This window comes from Rhinopithecus roxellana, chromosome 15 (genome assembly GCF_007565055.1).
Source record: "Rhinopithecus roxellana isolate Shanxi Qingling chromosome 15, ASM756505v1, whole genome shotgun sequence".
In the NCBI taxonomy this organism is placed as follows: domain Eukaryota; kingdom Metazoa; phylum Chordata; class Mammalia; order Primates; family Cercopithecidae; genus Rhinopithecus; species Rhinopithecus roxellana.
Genome location: NC_044563.1, coordinates 9,818,342 through 9,842,627, shown reverse-complemented (window position 1 = coordinate 9,842,627; position 24,286 = coordinate 9,818,342). Strand labels below are relative to the sequence as shown.

The 24,286-nt window shown below is 42.9% G+C and overlaps 1 protein-coding gene across 1 annotated transcript; it reads left to right on the top strand.

Annotated features, from left to right (window-relative positions):
- Nucleotides 1–21,074: 21,074 nt before the first annotated feature.
- Nucleotides 21,075–23,807, top strand: SCGB1D4 (secretoglobin family 1D member 4). Its single transcript, XM_010384907.2, has 3 exons — nucleotides 21,075–21,222; nucleotides 22,441–22,628; nucleotides 23,669–23,807. Exons 1-3 carry the CDS (start codon nucleotides 21,168–21,170, stop codon nucleotides 23,696–23,698), a joined length of 273 nt encoding a protein of 90 aa, XP_010383209.2. The 5' UTR covers nucleotides 21,075–21,167; the 3' UTR covers nucleotides 23,699–23,807.
- Nucleotides 23,808–24,286: the final 479 nt, after the last annotated feature.

The following is a 24,286-nucleotide window of genomic DNA, read 5'->3' as shown; positions in this document are numbered from 1 at the left end:
AATACTAATAAGGCATTGTCTAAAGGTGTTTTACTGATGACATGAGGAAAGACAAAAGCATGTAGTTTACAAAATTGGATAAGCTTATTTGGCGGGTAATGGTTATCTAAGTTACCAGCATAAGAGGCGCAAGCAATCGGCCACGTTTCAGTATTTTGCATCAACCAATGGATTTGTGGCTTAGAATAAGGTTGTATGATCATAGAGGGTTCAATTTCAAAATATTTTTTGCTATTGTCTCTCCCTAGAATAATTAAATCTGTTATGGCATCATAATAGGGGAGTAATACCTTTTTGGGTGATGAAGGCAAGTGGACCCACATAATAGGGTTTTTTTTGCCAGAATAAACCAGTAGGTGTTAGTGTTGTGTTAAATATTAAAAGGGTTAATGGCTGTGAATAGTCTATGTTAGTAACAAATTGCTCAGCAATGGCCGCCTCTACTTTACTAAGTGATAAAAGAGCTTCTTTTGATAACGACCTAAGGGACTTAGGGTTGGGGTCACCTCTCAGGGTGTTGAATAAAGGTTTTAAGTCTCCCGTGGTGAGTTTTAAGTATGGCTGGAGCCAATTTATGTCTCCAAGGAGCTTTTTGGAAATCATTGAGGGTTTGTAACTTATCTTTACGGATAACGGCCTTTTGATTAGTAATTTTAGGTCCATTTATTTGAAAACCTAAATATGTATAAGGGTCTTGTAGTTGTATTTTTTCTGGAGCTATTTGTAACCCCGCTGTGGTTAGTTCTTGTCTGAGTTGCGCAAAACACTGTAAAACTTGTTCTCCCATTTTTCCTGCTATGAGGATATCATCCATGTAATGTATAATGTATATTTGTTTCCATGTCTCTCTAACTGAGTGTATGGCTGTAGCCACATATTTTTGACACAAGGTGGGACTGTTGGCCGTACCTTGAGGTAACACTTTCCATTGGTATCGCTTCATTGGTTCTTTAAAATTTATAGATGGTAAGCTAAAGGCGAATCGTTTTTGGTCAGTAGGATGAAGGGGAATTGTAAAAAAGCAATCTTTAAGGTCTATGATAATTTTAAAATATCCTTGAGGGATTGCTACTGGAGAGGGTAGTCCGGGCTGCAAGGCACCCATGAGGATCATAGTAGCGTTTACTGCCCTTAAATCTTGTAAGAGTCTCCACTTACCGGACCTTTTTCTGATAACAAATATGGGTGTATTCCAGGGAGAGTTACTCTCCGCAATATGCCCTGCCATTAGCTGTTCCTGCACTAACTGTTGGGCAGCGGCAAGCTTCTCATTGGTTAGTGGCCACTGATCAACCCAAACGGGTTCATCTGACTTCCAAGTGATTGGATCAGCAAATTTTTGGGGTGCAGGCATGTCAATGGCCACGGTTAAAAATTTCCAAGCCCCATTTTATCTAATTTTCCTATGGCTGGGATTGGCTGTAAAATGCCATCTTCTCTTTTTCCTAACCCTTTTCCAGGGTGGTAGCCCTGAGCCAACATTTGTGTAGTGACTATATCATTTGGGCTACCCATCATGACCCTCATTTGGGAGAGAAGATCTCTACCCCAAAGGTTAACAGGCAAATCAGGGATAACAAATGGCTTAATGAGACCGGAATTACTTTCTTGATCTCTCCAGGTGAGATATTTGGAACTTTGTCTAGGGTTATTACTTTGCCCGATTCCTTGTAAATTTGTTAAGGTCTCTGAAGTGGGCCAACTGGAGGGCCAATCTTGTTGTTTAATAATTGTTACATCGGCCCCTGTGTCTATCAGTCCTGTAAATAACTTTCCGTCTAGCCACAAGGTGAGAGAGGGTTTTTGATTAGTAATGGGCTGTACCCAGTAGATGTCTGAGGATCCAAATCCTCCCTTTCCCCTTAGGGGCGATTGGACTTTATTAGCTGTTTTTAGCAATGGTAACAGGAGTAACTGCACTATTCTATCCCCTTGAGGAATGATAATGATGTTGTCAATAGCCTTGGCCATGATTTTGATTTCTCCTATATAATCACTATCAACTATTCCTGGAAAGACCTGTAGGCCTTTCATGGTGACGCTGCTTCTCCCTAGGATTAATCCAAACATGTTTGAGGGTAGGGGTCCATATATACCCGTACTTAGGGCCTGAGGTCCCATTTCAGGGGTTAATACTGTGTGGGAGGTGGAACAGAGGTCCAATCCTGTGCTTCCTGGGGTTGCTCTACTAAGTTGTGAAACGGATTGTTGTTGGTTGGTACAAAACTGACCGCCCCATAAGCTTGTTTCGGGGCCTGGGGCCGGCCCCTCAATCCATTTCCCTGTTGAGGTGTTAGGGGATTTCCTTGATTGTCAATTTTAGATTTACATTCGTTGGACCAATGTTTTCCTCTTTTACACCTAGGGCAGAGGCCTGGAGCTTTTGCCTCTAAGGTCTTAGCTAGTTCTCCCTTACAATCCCTTGCGAAGTGTCCCATTTTTCCACACTTAAAGCACCCCCTGCTATTCTTATTCTTACTAGCGAGGAAGTCTTTTACGGTTTGTCCACTAAAGGCAGCAGCCATAGCCAAGCCCTGTTGATATGAGGGCCCTATGTCTGAACAGAGGCGGATGTAGCCTGTTAAGTCTGTTTTCTTTCTGTAAGGTCTGATTGCTGCCTGACAAGCTGGGTTAGCGTTTTCGTAAGCTAGCTGTTTTACATAATCCACCCCTGCCTCGGCATTTCCAAATATTCTGCTGGCCATGGTTAAAAGTCTATGTACAAAGTCTGCAAAAGGCTCATCAGGTCCTTGTTTGACCCCCGTGAGCGAGGCTCCTGGATCCCCCTTAACAGGAAGTTTTCTCCAGGCTTTGGTGGCCGCTGCTTGGATTTGAGAAAACAGTCCAGGATCATACTGTATCTGAGCATCGGTTTCTGTATAGTTACTTGAGCCAGTTAGCATATCAAAATCCCAACCATTTCCGGCTTGTTGGTTTCTCTTGGCCGTATCTCTACAATTTTCATAAAATTCTGACTTCCAAATCAGATGGTCGCCTCCGGAAAGAACTGCTCTAACTAAGGTATTCCAATCTATGGGAGTGAGCCAATTTTCGGCCACAGATTCGACTATGGCCAGGGTATACGGGGCAGTAGCTCCGTATTGCGAGACAGCAGTTTTTAGTTCTTTTATTACAGTAAATTCAAACCCATTGTGGTGTCTCCAGGCTCGGCCCTGCACATCTGTAGTTTCAGTTACTGGAAAAACATCTCGAGGAGAGGAATCCTCCCTATCCCTACTACCAAGCGACCTTCCTTTTGGGACATGCTGTCCGGGTCTCTGAGGGTGAGAGGGTTTCTCTATTCCTTTAGGGTATTGAACGCTCTCACTTCCTGTCCTTAATTTCTGCAATCTAGTGATTAAAGACTGATGTAGTTCTTCGAGCTTTATTTGCTCTTCAAGTTGTGCAATCTTTTCTCTAAGCTCCTCTTTTGGGTCTATTACTGCCATAACTGCAGGGGCAGAAGCCTTATTATAGGGAGGGGGATAAGTAAGAGTTTGTGGCCAGTCAGAATTATAATATTTTGCTGCCCCTTCCTCCAAATTATCCCAGTTTACTTCTGAACAGTTAAGGTTATTTTTACTTTTGCTTTCATTAGTTGTAGGTAAAACTGGGTATTTTTTGAACTTTTCCTTATTTGATGTTTCTATATTTGTCATTGAAGGGACCCCAGCCTCTTCCTCGTCACTTTGTAGCGATATAAGGTCTATTTCTTTATTAGGCATGGATTTTTCGAGGTCGGTTTGGGAGCTGCCTCTTAATATTTCCTCAGTCTGAGTAACCACCGCCATTACCTCAGGATCTTTTTCTTTTTCCTTTTGATCTATTATATCTCTGATCAGATTCCAATAAGAAAAAGCTGTCACCGGAACCTTTTCTGGTCCAAAAGTACTATAGTAATCTTGAAAACAGTCTCCCACTCTACGCCACCTCTTTACGTCAATGGTTCCCTCTTGTGGAAACCAAGGGCAGGTTTCTTTTACAAAATCAAAAAACTTAAATAAATCATTACTTTTAACCTTTACTCCTCGTGTTTTTAAAGCCTCTTTTAATTGCCCTACATAAATTTGATGCTGGCTTAATTCTTGTCCCATAATCAGACACTATTACTCACCTCTGGTTCCAACGCGGCAGGCTCCCGCGACGTCCGGAGGAATTTCTTCCACTTTTACTTTTGGCCGACTTTAGTGCCTTCTTCCTCACTTTTTCCCCCATGTCCAGCTCCCTGTCCGGGCGCCAGGTGTCCCGACCTGCAGGACAGTCGAACGGGCCCTGGAAGGGGGAAGTGGGAATGGAGGAGACAAGAAAACACGAGAAATGGAGACAAGACAAACAGCCTGATCAAGTCTCGTTTAATGGCGGCGGTGCAATGCCTTATATAGGCTGGCAGGGAAGAGGAAGGGCTCAGAGCAGGCGGGGAGGAGAATAATGAGAGACGTCACCAGGCGCATGCTCGGTAGACTTAGTCTTTCCTGGGCATGGGAGGTTATCTACGCGCGGGCGGGAAAGGTTCGCGCGCACGCGGGTAAAGTTGATGATGAAGAACCAGGAAGTGCACCATCTTGTCTCCACAATGCGGAGCTTAAGCAACAGAGGCCGCGGCAATTTCCGGGCCTCACGGCTCCGGACAGTTCAGCTGGAGATTTCCTTCTCCTTGTGGCCTTTTCCCAGTGCTTCTGGCCATCCTCCCAAAGGACCCCTGTGAGACCAGGAAAAAACGGCTTGTTAGGGGGCCCAACAAGCTCCCAGGGCTTTTTCCACTGCTTGCTCTACTTCTGTAAACCAACCCAGCTTCAGGTAAGGTCAAAATCTTCTATGTAATCTAGGCATTCAGTTTCCCCAGTAGGGGTGTGTGTTTGGGGTAGATGATCTCCCCTTTGAATTTGAATAAATCAGGTTTCCTGATTTATTTGTGCAGTCATTCTGGAGCAAAAATTCACGATGTGAGCCTCCACATGCTGCTCTGTCCATCCACGTCAGAGCTGCAGTCTAGTCCTGTCTCCTGTTTTTCATGATCTCCAAGACTGTGTTGCTGAATTTTGTGTATCTCTATTCCTTGATTCTACCTTTCACCTAACTTACTCAGAATCTTAGTAGTGACCCTTTTGTTGGATGGAATCACAGTATCTGAGGCCTACTCCGCCAAAAATGATTTGTAAACCAGTGTTTCAATTTCTAATTATATGGAGAAATGGGAGGGCCAAGAAGGTTGAAAATTAATGTCCTTGGGACAGCTCATTCTCTTTTTAGGGAAACTAACTTAGAAACCCAAATTAAGTTAGAAACTAGTCTAGGTTCCAGCAAAGCAGACTAATATGAACTCCAATGGTATTAATACGTTTATCTAATATTTAATGAGCATTTGCCATGAACGAAGCATGATTTTGTGTTCTTTGTTGGCTGCAGAGTTGAGTCACTGATGAAGTCCACCTCTTTGAATGAGGATTTTATTCATAGAGATTATGGACCAGCAGATATGATGCTGCCAGTCACTGTCTCAGAATCCATTATTCTTTGGGTATTGACTATCCTCACCGTTGTCACTGTTATCCCTGAAATTGAGTGATAGTTCCCATTTCCCACAGTAATTTAAAATGTTTTTTTCTGTGGGTGTTTTGAGTTTTCTTTTTTTAAGTTGTTTGCCATCCTTTGTTTTCATAAGTATAAAGTTGTCCAAATTGTGGAGAAGAATTGTCATTTTCTTTATATATATTTCTATTTCCTGTGTATTTTTCTCACCTTTTCTTCTTTACCCCCAACCCTCTGAGGAAAGTCTATCTCTGTCCTGGTTGAGGTATTTTTGTTCCCTGATCCACTGGAGTCCCTGGCATAATCTGAGTGCCTGGCATCGTCCACAGTCCCTAGCATGGGAGGTGCTCTGGAGTTTAGGACACTAAAGGCCTTGGTCCGTTTTTACTACAATCTAGGACAGGCACTAATGCTTATGTTTGCATGTGGGTAGAAGGTGGATATGCTGATAATGGCCAGAAGAAGACATCAGGACTTTTATAAACCAGTGCAAGTGGTTATTTTGTTCGTTAGTGGAGATGTGGAAAGTAGATTCTTTATCCTTCCTTAGTGAATCTCTAGCAGCTGAAAAATCACCAATCATTGATCCTTGACTCACAACATCCTCCATTACCAGTGGTGAGCAAACCACAGATGCCAGACTTGCAGGAATTTCGAATGACTTCTTATTGACCAAATGCCAAACCACTCAAGATTTCTAGTCCACAATGAGCTTGTAGCACACCCCAACAAACTTCTCCTCAAATAACTGCTGTCTTGTTCTAACTCACAAGAGAGGTCTTGTGTGCCTCTCTAAATAGATCCAGAATGGCTGGGTGTGGTGGCTCATCCCTGTAATTCGAGCACTTTGGGAGGCTGAGGTGAGTGGATTACGTGAGGTCAGGAGTTTGACACCAGCCTGGCTAACACGGTGAAACCCTGTCTCTACTAAAAATACAAAAATTAGCCAGGTGTGGTGGCAGGCACCTGTAATCCCAGCTACTCCGGAGGCTGAGGCAGGAGAATCACTTGAACCCGGGAGGCAGAGGTTGCAGTGAGCTGAGATCGTGCCATTGCACTCTAGCCTGGGTGACAAGAGCAAAAAAAAACCCCCAAAACAAAACAAAACAAAAAACCCCCAAAAAACCACTTCATCTCAAAAAATAAAAATAAAAACAAAAACAAAGTAAATAGATCCAGAGATTTCACAGGAACTTAGTTCCTCCCTGGCACTTAGAATTCATGGAGTATTTACTTCATGCCTGGTTATTGTCAACCCCCTCATCACACCTACACACACACACACACACACACACACACACACACACACACACACACACACAGAGGCTGAATCCTATTCCCTAGACAGAAGGAATGGCTGTTTTACCAACTTTGGTTTCACCCACTTATAGTTTCTCTCCTACCCCAGAAGTCCATGTTGCTCAGTTCTCAGAATGCACTGCGATCAGGTCTTCCTGTTTTCATTGTGTGCAAAGTTGCTGAAGGCTGACTGTTCTTCATTTCTTTTCATATCATATCCCCCACAAACCCTCCCCTGAGTGCCCCTCTGGTTTAGGTAATCATTTGCCATGTTCTCGTAATTTTTGGATTGCAGCTCCATTCAAGCACTGAGCTCACCTAAATAGAATACTTTTGTGGGTGTTCAATTGCATTCAGTACAATAGTGACTAAGGGATATCTTTATGGGTCTGCCTCTCCCAGGAGATTGGTATCGTTGGGTGCATAAATGTGTTTTTTAAATCTTCAAATCACCAAGTCTAGCACCAGGACAGGAATAATGAGGTCTCCTTGAACTGACCATGAGTGTGAACCTCAAGGTGGTGCCATTTGTCTAAAATCTGGAATCTCCTTGAACATTTGCAAGATGCCATCAGTCACTAGGGGGAGACCTTACTCCCATACCCAGATGCAAAGCTCAAAGTGATTAAAATGAAATGACAGTTTTGCTGGGTTCTATGTGATCAAAACAACTGACCAGCTTTTCTCTTTTGGTCAAAAGAGGGTTTTGCATTCTCCTGGCAGGTGTATCTAAGGGCTGTCTCCTTGGATTTCACACTTATGGAGAAAGGAATAAGAAAATATGGGCAAAAGGGCACAGAAACATGAATATCACATGTTCTCACTCATACATGGGAGATGAAAAAGTTGATCTTATGGAGTTAGAAAGTTGAATGAGGTGGAAAGTGTGAGGAATGAGGAGAGGTTGGTTAATGGGTGCAAGACATAGTTTGAAACAAGGAATACATTCTAATATTCAGTAGCACAGTAGGGTGACTCTAGTTAACAATAACTAATTTATATTTCAAAATAGCTAAAAGATTGAAATGTTCCCAACATTAAAAATGCTAAATCTTTGAGATGTGAATGTTTTAATTATCCCAATTTGATCGTTAAACATTGTATGCATGTATCAAAATACTATTATATAGTCTGTATGACTTTTATCTAAAAAAAAGTGTAGTCTTAATTTACCAAGGATAGAAAGACTCTATGTCCCCACCCCAAATTGACATAATCCATACTACATAGTCTACGTAGTCCAGAGTTGGAAAATTAGTTCCAGATCTCACAGCCTTGTTTTCACTGATTTGCCTCTTTTTCTCTTTCCTGTTTATCATGGGAGTATATTATGATGCTCAATTTTTGCTTTCTTACAAATAGACATATTCTAACCTGTATTTTAAGAGCTGAGCTTACTTAATGCTGGAGAACGTTTCTTTCCTGTTTCTACAACTTCTTTTCCTGAAATTATCTTCCTCTTTGTCACTACTACAAATCCAGAGAGATGAGTATTTCTAAGTACAGGAGCAAATTTCAAAAGGAGATTTCGAGGGAGTTACTTTTGCTTTTAAAAATAGGTGGCTCTGACTGGGCACAGTGGCTGATGCCTGTAATCCCAGCACTTTGGGAGGCCGAGGCGGGTGGATCACCTGAGGTCAGGAGTTCAAGATCAGCCTGGTCAACACGGTGAAACCCCGTCTCTACTAAAAATACAAAATTAGCCGGGTGTGGTGGCGCATGCCTGTAATCCCAGCTACTCGGGAGGCTGAGGCAGGAGAATCGCTTGAACCTGGGAGACAGAGGATGTGGTGAGCCGAGATCACGCTATTGCACTCCAGCCCGGACAACAAGAGTAAATCTCCATCTCACCAAAAAAAAAAAAAAAAAGGTGGCTCTTGGCCAGGTGTGGTGGCTCACTCCTGTAATCCCAGAGCTTTGGGAGGCCGTAGGCAGGCAGATCATAAGGTCAGGAGATCCAGACCATCTTGGCCAGCATGGTAAAACCCCGTCTCTACTAAAATACACACACACACACACACACACACACACACACACACACACACAAATTAGTCGGGCGTGGTGGCATGTGCCTATAGTCCCAGTTACTTGGGAGGCTGAGACAGGGGAATTGCCTGAACCCAGGAGGTTGCAGTGAGTCGAGATAGCGCCATTGCACTCCAGCCTGGCAACAGAGCAAGACTCCGTTTCAAAAATAAATAAATAAATAAATAAAGGTGGCTCTTGTGAGCTGGGCACATTGGCTCATGCCTATAATCCAAGCACTTTAGGGGGCCAAGGCTAGCAGATCACTTTGAGTTCAGGAGTTTGAGACCAACCTGGGCAACACGGCAAAACCCTATCTCTACAAAAAATACAAAAAAAAAAAAAAAAATCAGCTGGGCATTGGCTGATCGTGCCTGTAGTCCCAGCTACTTGGGATGCTGAGGCTGGAGAATTGCTTGATCCTCGCATGTGGAGGTTGCAATGAGCTGCAATCACACCACTGCATTCCAGCCTGGGCAACAGAGTAAGATCCTGTTTCAAAACAAAAAAGTAGCACTTGCCTGTAATCCCAGCTACCTGGGAAGCTTGGTCCAGGGAATGCTTGAAGCCAGGAATTTGAGAAAAGCCTGGGCAACATAAGAAGACTCTGTCACTTAAAAAAAAAACCTGATAACAAAAACAAGAACAAAGAGAAACAACATCTCTTTGCCATAGGAGTCCCACGATTGTCACAGTTATCTGTCAGTCAAAGCACATGACCACAATGGAAATCAACAAATAAAACATATCTCCTTAGAATGGACGAAGACTGCAGCCTGAGCATGTGTTCAGTCTCTGACCATCATCCTACGAAATCTCAAAAATTAACAAATTAAAACAATAGCAAAGAATGAAGTGGTAAACCGTACAGTGTGGTAGAAAGAAAACAGTGACAACATTTGATGAGAATGTTTAAAATTTTCTGATAGAGAGCAGATAGCATGTGCTTTACAGGGAAGTAAGACTGGAGAAAACTGAAGTACAAATATATGCTGCAGAAAAAACCAACCTTTAGATAGAGGAGCTTTTTGTGGAAGAGAGGAAACAATGTTTAGGTCACAACTTGGATAATTATTGAAGCTGAACACAGGAAAGGATAACAGTAGAAACATACAGTCAGATACTGACAGTTATTTCATTCTAGTTCCTTCTATCCTTCCTCAATAAGTGGTTTTTCTCAATACAAGACAGGAGAACAAACTGGACAATTGATTTTCCATAGCTACATTAACTCCCAAGATCAGGTGATCAAGCTGAAATAATGCAGGATCACTAAATAGTATGTAGTGCTAACTATCAAGGAAACATATATTAGCAAAAATACCATTGGTCAAGGGTGATGATCACATGTTTTTAAAGATGTGAGGATATTCATCCAGAAAATGTGAAACCTCAGGATCATCGAGTTTGGTAACTCATTAATTCTGTTTGTAACTGGCAGGCAGTGTGACAGATAGCCTTACCCATGACAGGACTTCTCTCTTCCCTTTGTCATTCTGCAAACCACACATCTCCAAGTCTATACTCATTTAAGATATTATTTTCCAGTATTTATCAGTTAGTGTCCAGTCAAGAAATAGAAAACGTTACAGGTAAACGTAACAGAGAAAATTTCGTGCAGGAGTTGGTATTAGTGGTTTTGAAGGTTGCAGAAGGAAAAAGGGGTTGTAAATGATGCCCAGTATTTAATAATGGCAGAAAGACTCTATCACCCCAGGGCTGGGAGAGAAAAAGAAAAATGGTGTTGCCCAGATCCTAACACTGTAGGTGAAGAGGAGGCTGCTCTAGCTGAAATTGGGCCACCTCAGCAGGAAAGGAAGACATCGCGGTGTACCCTTCCCTGCCGGGCTGCTGGGTGCTGCAGGCTCTGCTGCCATAATCACCACAAGAGGCAATGTCAGAAGCGGAGAAACATGACTTCTGTCTCCTCTAGTCTTCCAGTCTCCCAGCAGTGCCTTCCACTGGAGAGCCCACAGGAGCCAGCTGCCACAAGGTTCTGGGATGGGAAACACACAGACCTTGTGTTTTAGCAATGAGGAGACGCACTAGAAAAAACAAATCTGGAGCTACAAAATATGAGCCCTATCTGACATCCCATGATTGTAACCTAGAGTCTTGGTCTTAATTTTTCAGCCAGTTGGAGGCCATTTGTCTGACCTATTGAAGAGTTAATAGCTGGAAAGTTTGTTGCCTGTAAGTATCAGAGCCAATAATATTAAGAAGACCAATAACAGATGGCACAAAATGTTTTTAGTGTTTCTTTCAATGCAACAGACTGTTGGGGAGGAAAGGCCTTTCTAATGAGTAAACTGTCAAGTTCACCAAAGTAAACTGTCTCTAGGAACACACAGTAAGGATCAGTCCATGACTTTCCTGGTTTATCTCACATATCCTGAGGTTATTTGCTCTGCTTTTCCACGCAGCTCTTCCAAAATTTATGAAACACGTCATTAGACCTATTGTGGGTGCCACAGGGCAACTGCTTTCCTCTCCAGAACAAGACGGAGAAAATCTACATAATTTCATCATCCTAAGTGGCACCCTGTTATTACAGGGGACTAAAACATCTCTTTTTGGTGTGGTACCTCTGATGTGACTGTGGTTTGCTGTCCTCATGTGTGTTGTTCACATGTGGGGCCAACTTACTAAGACATGTAGTACTTCAAGTATGAGCTAGCACACCTTATGGACTGTAGGGATGATCAAGAAGAGGTGTGAGGACCTGGTCCAGTTCTCTGTGAGGCAGTTCAGAGAACTTTATGTGGAAGAGGAGGTGGAAATGAGAACCACAGTGACCACCTGATAAGTGTATGTTCAAAGTCCTTGGACATTAGGATCTTAATTGATCCTCTAAATTTTTCCATCTTTTAGAAAGATGTTCACCAGTTTGAAGACCAATCCCTAGAGAATCCCTGGGTAGTGACATCAGGCAGAAGGACCCCAGACCCAAAATATCCTGATGAGGACACAAGTCCAAGGACTCTGTGTGCGTTGGGGATCAATAATATTTACTCCACACCCCTCCCTTAGACGTAGGTCCAGGATTTATTATTAAGGATATTAACAACAACATAATAATAGTGACTTTGATCTTACCATAAAACAATAAATTATGTTATGAAAAAGTAATAATCCTACCTGTGGGAAATCTCAATAGAACCAGAACCAGATTCTGAAGCACTCTTTGTTAGCCCTCAGGGTACATGAACATTCCTTATAGGCAGAATTGGTTAGATTCAGTTTGATATTTTAGTTGAGGAAGACTGATTGGTTAATTCATTTTCTTTGACTTATTTATATTTTTCTTTGGTTACAAAACTATAGGAATTGACAGTTCTCAGATGCTGTGATGTGTCTTTTTCCTTATTAATTCTTTTATTTCTTATGCAAATCCTGTGATGTGGAAATTGCTTTTATCACCTGGTTTTTAAATGAAAAAAGTTATGACTGCAAGGTTAAGCCACTTGCTGGAGAACTCACAAGTGGAAAATGCCAGAGCTGAGCTTGAGCAGGTAGTCTAGTCTCAAAATCAGCTTCTTACCCCTCAATTGATGGATACATGTTAATTTTGAAAAATCCGAGCAGCACTTCAGAATTAAACAAAACGTCAGACTGCCCTAGGAAGATTTTGTTAGACAGATGCTAGCGAGGTTGTGGAGAGAAGAGAATGCTAATTCACTGTTGGTGGGAATGTAAATTAGTTTAGCCATTGTGGAAATCAGTGTGGTAATTCCTCAAAGAGCTAAAAACCAGAACTACCATTTGACTTAGCAATCCCATTACTGGTATGCACCCAAAAGAAAATAAATCTTTCTATCATAAAGACACATGCACATATATGTTCATTGTGGCACTATTCACAATAGCAAAGACATGGAACCAATCTAAATGTCCATCAATGGCAGATTGGATAAAGAAAATATGGTACATATACACCATGGTATATTATGAAGCCATAAAAAGAATGAGATCATGTCCTTTCCAGGAACATGGATGGAGGAGCTGGAGGCTATTATCTTTAGCAAACTAATGCAGGGGGGGAAAAAAAACAAATACTGCCTGTTCTCACTTATAAGTGGGAGCCAAATGATGAGAACACATGGACAAATAGAGGGGAACAGACAGTGGGCCCAACTGGGAGGATGGGTGGAGGGAGAGGACCAGAAAAAATAACGCTAGGTACTAAGCTTAATACCAGAGCGAAAAAATGAACTGAACAGCAAATCCCCATAATACCAGTTGACCTATGTAACAAATCTGCAAATGTACCCTGAACCTAAAATAAAAAGTAAAAAAAAAAAAAAAAAAAAAATCTGTTAGAGGTGACATTGAGTTTGTAGAAGAACAGAGCATGGTTGACCTGTTTAAATTTTCCACCTTTCCTGCAGGGACCAGGTGTCCATTTTTTTAGATTTCCTTTTTGTATAGTGACTAAATTTCCATGATTTTGTTCTTAGAGGTTTGCATATCTCCATTCAGGTAGATTTCAATATTTTTTTTGCTGCTATGTATAATCTTGTCAGTTGTATCATTTTTTCCATTATGGAATGTAAGGGTGCAGCTAGCTTACAGGAAGGCTTGATGTTTATATTTTGATCTTGTATTCAGCTGACTTCATGTACTCTTCTTTTAATATGTTTTTTCAGTAGATTGTCTTAGATTTTCATCAAAGTTGATCCATAATCCATAATAGTGTACAGTTCACTGACTCAGATTTTTTCAATAAGAATTTTTCTTTTTGTGTGACAGGAATACTTTTTACAAATTGTATCATTCTTTTTTTTCTGAAAGACTATGTTTTAGAGCACTTTCAGGTTTACCAAAAATTGAGTAGAAAATAGAGTCCACATCTAACCTCTGCCCCTCCACAGGCATAGCCTCCCTTGTTATTCACAGCCTAATCCAGAGTGACATACATAATTGATGAACTCACCTTGACTCATTATTTTCATCCAAAGGGCATAGTTTATACTAAGGTTCACTCTCACTGTCCTACATTCTATAAATTCTGAGAAATGTGTAATGACTTGTATATACCGTCATAGGACACTCTATTCAACAAATGGTGCTGGGATAATTGCAGGCCACATGTAGGGAAAAGAAACTGGGTCCTCATCTCTCACCTTATACAAAAATCAACTCAAGATTAATCAAGGATTTAAACCTAAGGCCTGAAACTATAAAAATTCTAGATGATAATGTCAGAAAAACCCTTCTAGAGATTGACTTAGGCGAAGATTTTATGACCAAGAACCCAAAAGCAAATGCAATAAAACAAAGATAAATAGCTGGGACCTAATTAAACTGAAGAGTTTTGCATGGCAAAAGGCACAGTCAGCAGAGTAAACAGACAAACCACAGAATGGAGAAAATCTGTACACCTGACAAAAGACTAACATCCAGAATTTACAAGGAACCCAAACAAATTAGCAAGAAAAAAAACCGAACAATCCCATCAAACAGTAGGCTCAGGACATGAATCAACAATTCTCAAAAGAAGGTATACACATGGCCAACAAACATATGAAAAAATGCTGAAAATCACTACTGATCAGGGAAACGCAAATCAAAACCACAATGCGATACCACATTACTCCCATGATAATGGCCAGAATCAAGAAATAAAAAAAATAATAGATGTTGGCATAGATGCAATACAAAGGGAACGCTTCTACAGTGCTGGTGGGAATGTAAACTAGTACAACCACTATGGAAAACAGTATGGAGATTCTTTAAAGAATTAAAAGTAGAACTAACATTTAATCCCACAATCTTATTACTGGCTGTATTCACCCAGAGTAAAAGAAGTCATTATACGAAAATATATTTGCATATGTATGTTTATAGCAGTACAATTTGTGTTGCGAAAATATGGAACCAGCAGAAATTCCTCCCAATCAGTGAGCGGATAAAGAAATTGTGATATATGTATATAAAATATATATACACATACCATGGAATACTACTCAGCCATAAAAAGGAACAAATTAATGGCATTTGCAGCAACCTGGATGGAACTGGAGATTATTCTGCTGAGTAAAGTCACTCAGGAATGGAAAACCAAACATTGTATACTCTCACTCATAAGTGGGAGCTAAGCAATGAGGATGCAAAGGCATAAGAATGATACAAAAGACTTTGAGGACTCGGGGGAAAGGATGGGAGGTGGTGAAGGATAAAATACTTCAAATTGGGTTCCGTGTATACTACTCTGTTGATGGGTGCTTTAAAATCTCGCGAATTACCACTAAAGAACTTACTCATGTAACCAAAGACCACCTGTTCCCCAAAAACCTATGGAAATAAAAAATTAAAAAAAAAGGAATTCAGAATTATTTCCCTGCCCTAAAAATCCTTTGTGCTCTCTCTTTTCATGTTTCCCTCCCCAATAACCTATGCTGATCTTTGATCTTTGCTTCCATATTTGCTTTTCGGAATGTCATATGGTTGGAATCTATAGTAGGTCACCTTTTCAGATTGTCTCCCTTCATTTAGCCATATCCATTTGAGATTCCTCTTTACCTTTTCATGGCATAATAACTCATTTCTTCCTGGTGGCGAATCATGTTCCACCATCTGTATGTGCCAAAGTGTAATAATTCCTGCACCTATTAAAGGGCTTCTCAGTTGCTTCCCAGTTTTGACAACTTTCACTCAAGCTGCTATGAATATCCGTGTCCACATTTTTTTAACGGAAAACAATTTTAACTAATTTAGTTCAATGTCAAGGAGCACACATACTGGAATTGATAGTGACAATATGCTCACTTTAGCAATAACCTGCCATACTGTCTTCCAAATTGTTGTACCATTGACATTCCCACCAGTCAATGAATGAGAGTTCCTGTTGCTCCTCATCCTGCCAGCATTTGGAGTTGTCAGTATAGGATCTTTTTCTTTAAAAGGAAAAGAAGAAAAAAGGAAATGAACTAAATGAAGGAGCTAGTGTGAGACATCATTGATTAGAAGAATTCATTAGAGTCAAAAAGTGAAATGCAAGGAGCAGCAAATATAGAAATTAATCTGCATCCACATCTAGCCCACCTCACATGTGACCACTGCCAGATGTATGGACTGAGAGGATCACTTTGTTACTTCACAGCTCACACACCATCAGTGCCTGAGCCAGACCTTCTCGCTTCAAACTGTGCAACTGTAGACAACTTTCTTATTTTCTGTAAGTCAGTTGTCTCAATTATAATATTGGAAATATAACAGCTTATATCTTATACATTGGTAACAAGGATGTGAATATAATAAATTGTGTTTTGCAGGTATGGACATAGAAACTAAAAACTATTGTTAGTCTTCATTATCACTATTCTCATTAGCTACAAAAGGTTTTGCAACCCGCAGGACCTGCATGTTTCCAAATAGAATGAGCTCACTGTAAGTTTGGTGACTGGATTGTCATGGAACATTCTATTCTATGAAACCAAGCCAATGTTTGTGTGCTCAAGGATAAATAATGGTTTGTTTGCAGAATGGATGAGCCAATAGAAAGAACAGGCTTAGGAAAGAGAATGTGCTCAAGGCCCTCTTGGTTTTGAATTTACAGAAGCAGGGAGCTCAGAATTCAGGTGCTTGGAAGGTATAATTTTGACTTCAAACCCAGGTGATTTAAAATTATTTCATTGTGATACCCAAATGTAAAGTGTATCATCTTAAGCATTTCTTGGTGTGCACCTAAGTAGTAGTACGTATATTCACTTTGTTGTACAATTAATCTCCAGAAACTTGTTTTTTGTGAACCTGAAACTCTGTATCATTAAACACCAACTCCCGATATCTTTTTTCCTCCTGCCTCTGGAAACCACTATTCTAATTTCTGTTTGTATGAATTTGGCTACCGTAGATACCACACATAAGTGGAATCATACTATATTTGTTTTTGTGACTGGATTATTTCATATAGCACAATGTACTCTAGTTCATCTATATTGAAATCTACAGTCTGTGTCTGAATTTTCTTTTCTTTTAAGTCTGAATAAGATTCCACCCCAAGAGGCCGGGAGTGGTGGCTCACGCCTGTAATCCCAGCACTTTGGGAGGCCGAGGCGGGATGATCATGAGGTCAGGAGATCGAGACCATCCTGGCTAACATGGTGAAATCCCATCTCTACTAAAAATACAAAAAATTAGCCGGATGTGGTGGCAGGCGCCTGTGGTCCCAGCTACATGGGAGGCTGAGGCAGGAGAATGGCGTGAACCCAGGAGGTGGAGCTTGCAGTGAGCCAAGATCACGCCACTGCACTCCAGCCTGGGTGACAGAGCGAGACTCCATCTCAAAAAAAAAAAAAAAAAAAAAAAGATTCCACTCCATGAATAACTAGATTTGCTTCATCCATTTATCTGGGGATAAACACTGGGTTGGTTCCCCCTCCTGACTGATGTGAATAGCATCCTTAAAGACATGCATATATAAGATCTCTACAAGATCCTGATTTCAGTTCTCCTGGCTATATCATGAGAGGAGAAATTCCTTGATCCTATGATATTTTCTATTTTAATTTGAGAGGCCATGATCCTCCACGGTGGCTGCACTATTTTACATTCCCAGCAAGAGTGCATAAGAATTGCTACCTCTGTTCATCCTTGTTTCAATGTTATTTTCAAAATTCTTAGTTTGCTTGTTTGTTTTATAATAGTTATCCTATTGGGTATGAAAATCTATGTTATTTTGACCTGAGATTTGAAAACGTCAAAAAAAAAAATCAGCAGGGTAACAAAATCTGAAGGTGTCTCACCTCTCCCACCCATTCTGCTGTCATGACCCACAGAGGAATGTGCAAGTTCCCCTCCATTTGGCCCATCCTGTTCTCCAGCCACAAACCCCTCCCTGTTCTACCACGTGCACCTGTCTGTTTCAGGTTCACCTGGCTATCTGAAGTCCCTCACAAGCCACTTGGTTTATGCCGTATCAACTTCTCTCATGCTTTTCCTTGGGCTTCTTCCACATTTTGTTTTGTTCTGTGAATCAAATGCTATGCGTCCCTGAGCAGGACTTAGATATACTACTCTGTATTCCAAGCCTCACATCTCAATGCCTTCACCCAGAACCTTCCATGCCTCCCCTGTGTTTCCCTGGAACACTCTGCTCATGGCTGGGGAGAGGTAGAGGAATAATCCCCATGGGCTGCTCTACTGCTATGACCCTGGAAACTCAGAAGCTGTGATGCTCCTAGTTGGAAGAGAAACTAAAGGGGAGTTCCTGTTAGTGGATGTAGAGCTTGGTGAATTGATATTAAATTTCCCTTAAATTGTTTAAGTCTTGGCTTGCACTAGAAGATTAGGGGTTGGCTGGTTGGTGCAGCACCATCCTCTTGCCACTGTTCTTTCTAGTGATGTCGAAAGCCAATGAGTTTCTTTCACAGTCACCACCATACTACTCACCTTTCACCCTCAACTGCCTACAGAAAACTGGCCCCATGAGCATTCTTTTACACTAAACATGCCATCACCCATTTAGCAGTTTGTTGATTCATAGATTTATCATTCATTTGTTAAAAGATGCCTTGCTGATCTTCTTCTCCATGCCAGCCACTGTGCTAAGCCAGGATGAACAAAACCAGATACTGACCCTCTGATTATGGAGCTAATAGTCAAGAAAAATTTGCATCAATGGAATGATTACACATTTGTAATACAACAGCCTTGAGATTGCTGCAAATGAGAGGTGCATGGTTCCAGCAGAGTCTATAAACGGGAGCACTGACCAAGTCATCAGGGCCAGACAACAATGGCCATAGATGGAAAGAATAAACTAAAAGCTTGAGTCAATTATATAAAAAGGAGGGAGCCATAAAAAGCATTAATGATGAAAACAAAAAAAAATCCTGCATAGGTGTTAACTGTGGTAGGACTAATAAAAGTACATGCAAGGCCAGGCATGGTGGCTCATGCCTGTAATCCCAGCAATTTGGGAGGCCGAGGCGGGTGGATCACAAGGTCAGGAGATCGAAACTATCCTGGCTAACATGGTGAAACTCCATCTCTACTAAAAATACACACACACACACACACACACACACACACACACACACACACAAATTAGCCGGGCGTGGTGGTGGGTGCCTGTAGTCCCAGCTACTTGGGAGTCTGAGGCAAGAGAGTGGTGTGAACCTGGGAGGCGGAGTTTGCAATGAGCCGAGATCATGTCACTGCACTCCAGCCTGGGCAACAGAGCGAGACTCCGCCTCAAAATAAATAAATAAATAAATAAAAGTACATGCAAACAATCCTCTCTCAGAGATACACATCCTCTCCAATGGACTGTACAGATAAGAAGGTGAATGCCAAGCCTGAGCAAGGATAAGCTCTCATCCACAAATAGGGTAGATGCCTCACAGGCCTGTCTGCTGCAAAAGAGGCCTCAGTGCTGAAGCCCATATTCATGGGTCTGTAGACTCCGAGACCATGAGCTGGGTTTCTTTTTCCATTTACGTCAGAGAGAAGTGGTGTATCTAGGTGTCCATGTAGTGCTGCAAGTAGGTGATTTTGTGGATTTTGGCTGTGCTCTAAACTAGGAACGACTGGCAAACCATGACATATATGACAAATGGGACAAGATAATGGCAGTTTACATTTATTGAGAACTACTATGTACCAGAACTTGGTATATTTTAAACACACACACACACACACACATCCATGAACACACCCATTTGATCATCTATCAACCCAGTGATGTAGGCACCATTAGTAGCCTACTTTGACAAATAAGAAAACTGGGGTTACATAAACTCAATAATTTTCCTAAGGTCCAGGAGCCCATAAATGAGGATCTGAACCCTCATAGCCGTGAGCCTCACCACCAACACTCCCCCTCCTTTGTGTTAGCAGGGCTGATTCAGGGACTCCCTCATCATCCTGTGTGATGAAAGTGAGATCCACTGCTGCCCTCAGCTTGGACTCAACCAAACCTGACAATGTGTCTTTCATGACACAACCCGTAAGGTCCCCTCCCTTCTTAAAGGTTTTTCTGGCTGGTTCTCAGCCCTGCTGTCTGTGAGAAACACCAGAGCAGTTTAAACAGTACAGAAATGAGGGATTCACCCCTATGCTACTGAATCATAATCACCAGAGAGAGAAGCCTGTGGGGTCGGTATACCTTAAAAGCTCCAAGTGATTTGATTGCATAGCTGAGAAAGTTATGGCCTGGGCTGTGACTCCTCTCACATGTAAGTTTATTTAAGAGAGAAATTTCTGGTGATTACCTACTGACACCACATGAAGGCATCACAATGGGAGGGAAGGGGGGTGTGTAATGCTTTGTCTGGGAGCTTCCTTCACTTTCCATTAAAAATGGGATTGGCCCAGGCAGCACAGCTAGGTTTGAAATGGAAAACTTGAGCCTAAGGGTTAGGGGGAAGTGACCACCCACCCTGTTCATCTGTCTCTTCCCTTCCATTATCTTCCCAGCCTAGAGCCCCAGAGCAAAGAACTCTCAATACCTCTCTGATGCATGATTAGCTCCGGACACTCCAAAAGCTCTTGAGAAAAAGAGTTGGGTTACTTAATCATCAGATCAGCCCTAAGATAAGATGTGGGTGAGTACACATCACAGAAAGCTTGCTTTTTATAGATAGAAAAATGTGAATCTTGGCCACATACATAACTGCACCTACAAACAAGACTCAGGTTTGGGAGTGAGGCAGGCTACAGAACAGGTGCAGCAGATGTTTTTCCTCAGGAAATCTTCTACAGGTGGGATGTATTCAATTATGCTTTAGGTACCTATGCAGTGAACATGGTGGTGATGGAATGGGCTGAGGGGAAGGATTAGACTTGCCCAAGGTGCAACTGAAACAAGCCTGGCTGGTTGTCAGACATGCAGGGGGATCAAAGCAGGGTCTCCTTATGTCCCTGCTCTCCTATAACCAGAACACAGCCTTCCAGCTTCCTGTGCCTTCCAAAGCCAGAACTCACCTGTGCCCTTGCACTGCTACAAAGATAAAAAGAACTAATCAGCAAAAGCTCATAAGGAAATTGAGAATCCCAGGAATATTTACAGATGTGCCTGAACACTCACCTGGAGCACAGAGCAGAGTTCCCACAGGGCTGCTGTCTTGTGCTCTGCCTCACTTGGATGCAGAGATTCCTAAGGAGGTCACATTGATGGATGGCAGCAGCCCTTGCTTGGAAGGGCGGGCTGGGAGCCAGGCCTCGTGACTTACCAGGTGCCTCAGTGGGCAGGACCAGCCAGGCTCCCTAGGTACAAATAGCCCTGACCTCCACGACTACACAGGCTCCTGGAGTCGAATCCAAATCACTCATTGTTTGTGAAAGCTGAGCTCACAGCAGACTAAGCCACCATGAGGCTGTCGGTGTGTCTCCTGCTGGTTACGCTGGCCCTTTGCTGCTACCGGGGTGAGTACATCAGTCATGAGTCCAGCACCAGCCCCTGGGACGCACGCTCCTCTGAGCACAAGAGCACCTGCACAAAACCAAACAAAATTCCAGACCCTTTTCTGTGCTTGTTGAATAAGATTCATAAAGCTTAAAGTGATTTCTTCTTCTTCTTTTTTGTTTTTTTGAGACCGAGTTTCACTCTTGTTACCCAGGCTGGAGTGCAGTGGCACGATCTGGGCTCACCGCAACCTCCGCCTCCTGGGTTCAAGTGATTCTCCTGCCTCAGCCTTCCTGAGTAACTGGGATTACAGGTATGCGCCACCATGCCTGGCTGATTTTGTATTTTTAGCAGAGACGGGGTTTCTCCATGTTGGTCAGGCAGGTCTTGAACTCCCGACCTCAGATGATCTGCCCGCCTTGGCCTCCTAAAGTGCTGGGATTACAGGCGTGAGCCACGAAGTCTGGCTGCTTAGAGCTATTTCTTGTAATCCCCAGTATCTAGGGAGTTTTATAGAAAAATCAATGCAGGCAAATGTTAGGAATTCTTCTGCCTGAGCTTCACTTCTGAATGGGATCTGTGTCAGATGATGTAATGTGAGGTCTGGGGTGAATCTGGGCTTCGACACTTCCCACTCCTTGATCTTGGGCACAATGTTCACCCCCTCTGAGCCTCCTCTATCACTGGTGATTAAAACTTCTTCCAGGAGTGGCTATGAGAATGGAGTAAAGTTGTGGTTGTCAAGAGTCAAGTTGTGGGCCAGGCATGGTGTCTCATTCGTGTAATCTTAGCACTTTGGGAGGTCATGGTGGGCAGATCACTTGAGCTCAGGAATTTGACACCAGCCTGGGCAACATGGCGAACACCATCTCTAAAAAAAGAAACAAATCCACAAAAATTAGCTGGGCATGGTGGCATGCACCTGTGGTCTCAGTTACTTTGGGGGCTGAGGGAGGATCGCTTGAGCCCAGGACATTGAGGCTGCAGTGAGCCGAGATTGTGCCACTACATTCCAGTCTGGGTGACACTGTCTCAAAAAAAGAAAAAGAAGTCTAGCTGAGGATATGAAGCTTTTACCTTTGTTGTGTGACCTTGGGAAATTCGCACCTGGAATTTCTGCTATTGTCATCAGCACAGTAATGGTACAGAAACATAGAACCCAGGGGATCCCATCAGGGAGCCATGAGAGAAAAACCGACTTTCCTAACATCAACAATATATTTATTTTTGTGCTGCAGCCAATGCTCTTGCCTGCCCAGCTCTTGCTTCTGAGATCACAGGCTTCCTCTTCTTAAATGACGATCTGTTAAAGTTACAAGTTGCCAAATTTAATCCACCTCCGGAAGCTCTTGCAGCCAAGTTGCAAGTGAAGCACTGCACGGATCAGATACCTTTGAGTGATCGACTTCTCATTGAAAAAGCCTTGGTAATTTCTTTCTCCTTTTTGCACAGGCAGAATTAAACTCAGCTGCACACAGCCTCCTGCATGTTTCTCCTCAGGTGGCCTGCCTGGATACTGTGTCCCCAGAGTGTGCTGAGGACATGGGGAGTGAGCTAGGGCCCAGGCAGGGATGGTGAAGGGCCAAGCATGGCCGTCTCCCTGCTGGGAGCTTTCCTGGGCCAACCTACCCTCATGCAGTGGACATAGTCACTGTGGAATGTCCCGGGGAGTGTGGGAGACTTGAACAGGGAGAGAAGGCTTGGGGGGACCTAGAGCCGGGCCTCCCAGACAGGGTGCTGGTGAACTGGGCTCCTCTGCAGCTTCTGCAGAGCCAGGAGCCCCTCGCAGCTCCGCAGGGCCCACTATCCACCCCTCATCCGTGACACTGTCCTGACCACAGCCAGTGGGCCAAGACTTTTTCACTGCTCTACCTCCTGCAATGCCATGGAAGGGGGATGTTCTCATTACGTCTTCCTCAAGAAATCAGAGATTCCAGGGCCCTCTCAGCCTAGCTGCTTCTGGATTGCTGTCCTGAGGTTTGGCTGCAAATACCCATAGAATCGGCAGGGTCAGGCCTGATAAGACCCTTGGCCGCCAGGCAGAATTCTCCCATGGGAAGGCTGGAGTCTCCTGGATAGCATGTTTCTCAGAGGCCCTCCCTGCCCTGCCTGGCTTCAGAGCCCTGGGTCCCCCATTATAGGGATCAGGAGACTCCACAATCCTGGGACAGCCTAGGCAACAACCTCTGGCTGCACTGTCAACCCTTCCCCTCTCCCTCCATGAAAACCCTGGACCTAACTCCTGGGTCTTCCCAGGTCTATTGGTCTGGTGGGGAAAGCCTGCTTTCTCACCAGAATTGTAAGGCCACCAGGTCTAGACCTCAGTTTCCCAAACTGAGTTCTTGCCTCTGCCTTTCCAATTGCCATTAGGAGCAAAATCCCACTGGCTTCTTTGATGTTAGCCTATCATCACCAGCAGCAGCATGACTGACCTCACCTTTCTTCCTTTTTTTTTTCCGATTTCAGCTGAAAATAGTGCTAAAATGTGGTGTGTGACATGTAAAAACGCTCAACTCGGTTTCCAGTCTTTCAACGATACCCTGATCTTCACTAACAATTGTAAAGGTTTCAACATGTTGCTTTAATAAATCGCTTGCCCCGCACATCTCCACTGGTCTTGTTATGATCCTGCAGTCTCGGGCCTTGAGTCGAGGGTGGTTTCCATAGGGGAGTGGCCTTTTGCTGTGGCTGATAATTAACTCTAGAGTAACCAGCATTCTGGGGCCTGAATGCAAGCATCCCAGAAGGAAATAGTTGCAGAAATCATCCTGCATTCCTTACAGATTTCCCATCCTGCGTTCGTGAATGAAAACCATGGCAAGAGGAAAACAGGAATTACAACGGTCCTGCTGGTCTTGGACTGAGGGATCTCCCAGCCTGCCTTGGTGTCCAGGCACATGGTTTCCACTAGCAGCAGCCCTAGCCCTCGTTTGATGTCCCCTCAGACGCACAGCCAGCCTGCTTGGTGCTCTCTCTGCACTATGCTTTCTCTCCCGTCATGTCCAGTATACTTTATTTTCCATTTATCACAATTGGGGGGCATCTCCAGGTTTCAACCTGGAGTTCACATTGTTTTACTCCCCA

Coding starts and splice junctions, on each gene's coding strand:
- SCGB1D4 (XM_010384907.2), top strand. CDS start 21,168: ATGAGGCTGTCGGTGTGTCTCCTGCTGGTTACGCTGGCCCTTTGCTGC. Junction 21,223..22,440: donor GGCCCTTTGCTGCTACCGGG/GTGAGTACATCA, acceptor TTTGTGCTGCAG/CCAATGCTCTTGCCTGCCCA. Junction 22,629..23,668: donor TTCTCATTGAAAAAGCCTTG/GTAATTTCTTTC, acceptor TTCCGATTTCAG/CTGAAAATAGTGCTAAAATG.